This window comes from Mandrillus leucophaeus, unplaced genomic scaffold, assembly GCF_000951045.1.
Source record: "Mandrillus leucophaeus isolate KB7577 unplaced genomic scaffold, Mleu.le_1.0 Scaffold126, whole genome shotgun sequence".
In the NCBI taxonomy this organism is placed as follows: domain Eukaryota; kingdom Metazoa; phylum Chordata; class Mammalia; order Primates; family Cercopithecidae; genus Mandrillus; species Mandrillus leucophaeus.
In genome coordinates this window covers 403,066-403,965 of record NW_012100987.1, presented here as the reverse complement: position 1 = coordinate 403,965, position 900 = coordinate 403,066, and the positions used below count along the sequence as shown (strand labels likewise).

The following is a 900-nucleotide window of genomic DNA, read 5'->3' as shown; positions in this document are numbered from 1 at the left end:
GTGGGCGCCTGTAGTCTCAGCTACTTGGGAGGCTGAGGCGGGAGAATGGCGTGAACCCGAGAGACGGATCTTGCAGTGAGCCGAGATCGCGCCACCCCACACCAGCTTGGGAGCATAGCGAGACTCCGTCTCAAAAAAAAAAAAAAAAAAAAAAAAAAAAAAAAAAAAAAATTTTGATATCAACTTTGTTGTTTGAAAGTGAAGAAAAATATATCATGGGGGTTAAATAAGTGCATATAGTTAAGCCAGGTGTTGAGTGCAGTTATTAATATTAGTGAATCACAGGTATTCAATAATGCTGGTTCTCGTCTCTCCATCTTTCTTTCCCCCAGCTTTGTATCCAGTGGAGGAGGCTTGGGCCCATGCTGGTAAAATGAGAAGTTAGGGGAGGATGTCCTCAGAGAGCTGGAAGATCACGGTCCTCATTGTCACAACCCATACAGTGTTGATAGGGACAACATATGCCTTGGAATGTTTCAAATACTTTGCCACAGTTAAGGGACACCGAACAGCAGCTCAGTTTTGGAAAACAAAGTGGAATTTCTGGAAACTGCTAGCATAAAAGCTTTGACAGGGTCGCATGCAGATTAGCATAATTTTTATTACATTTTCTATTTTAGTACTGTGAGATACTAATTTGGATTTCATTGTGCCCATTGAGCGGCTTTTGTTCTTTGGCTGTGAGTTTAATTATTTAGTTATTTATGAGTGCATCTGGGCATAAGTGCCACAGTTTTATTTCGGTGACAAATTTATGGTCAGTGAATTTTAGTAATTAATGAATAAATTATTTCTCCTCCATAAATGCCTCTGCAATTTGTGATTTTCATAACAATTCATAATACTTAAGAAAAGTTCTTTATTAGTTGAAAAAGCCAATGCTAATGGAATCAGGAAAGG

At 39.0% G+C, this 900-nt stretch overlaps 1 protein-coding gene across 1 annotated transcript in view; it reads left to right on the top strand.

Annotated features, from left to right (window-relative positions):
* LMO7DN (LMO7 downstream neighbor) overlaps positions 1 to 385 on the top strand; it is a 12,411-nt gene extending 12,026 nt beyond the window's left edge. The window contains 1 exon segment of the mRNA XM_011972001.1: positions 333 to 385. Within this exon segment, the coding sequence (XP_011827391.1) occupies positions 333 to 385 (53 nt within the window).
* The last annotated feature ends 515 nt before the right edge of the window (positions 386 to 900 follow it).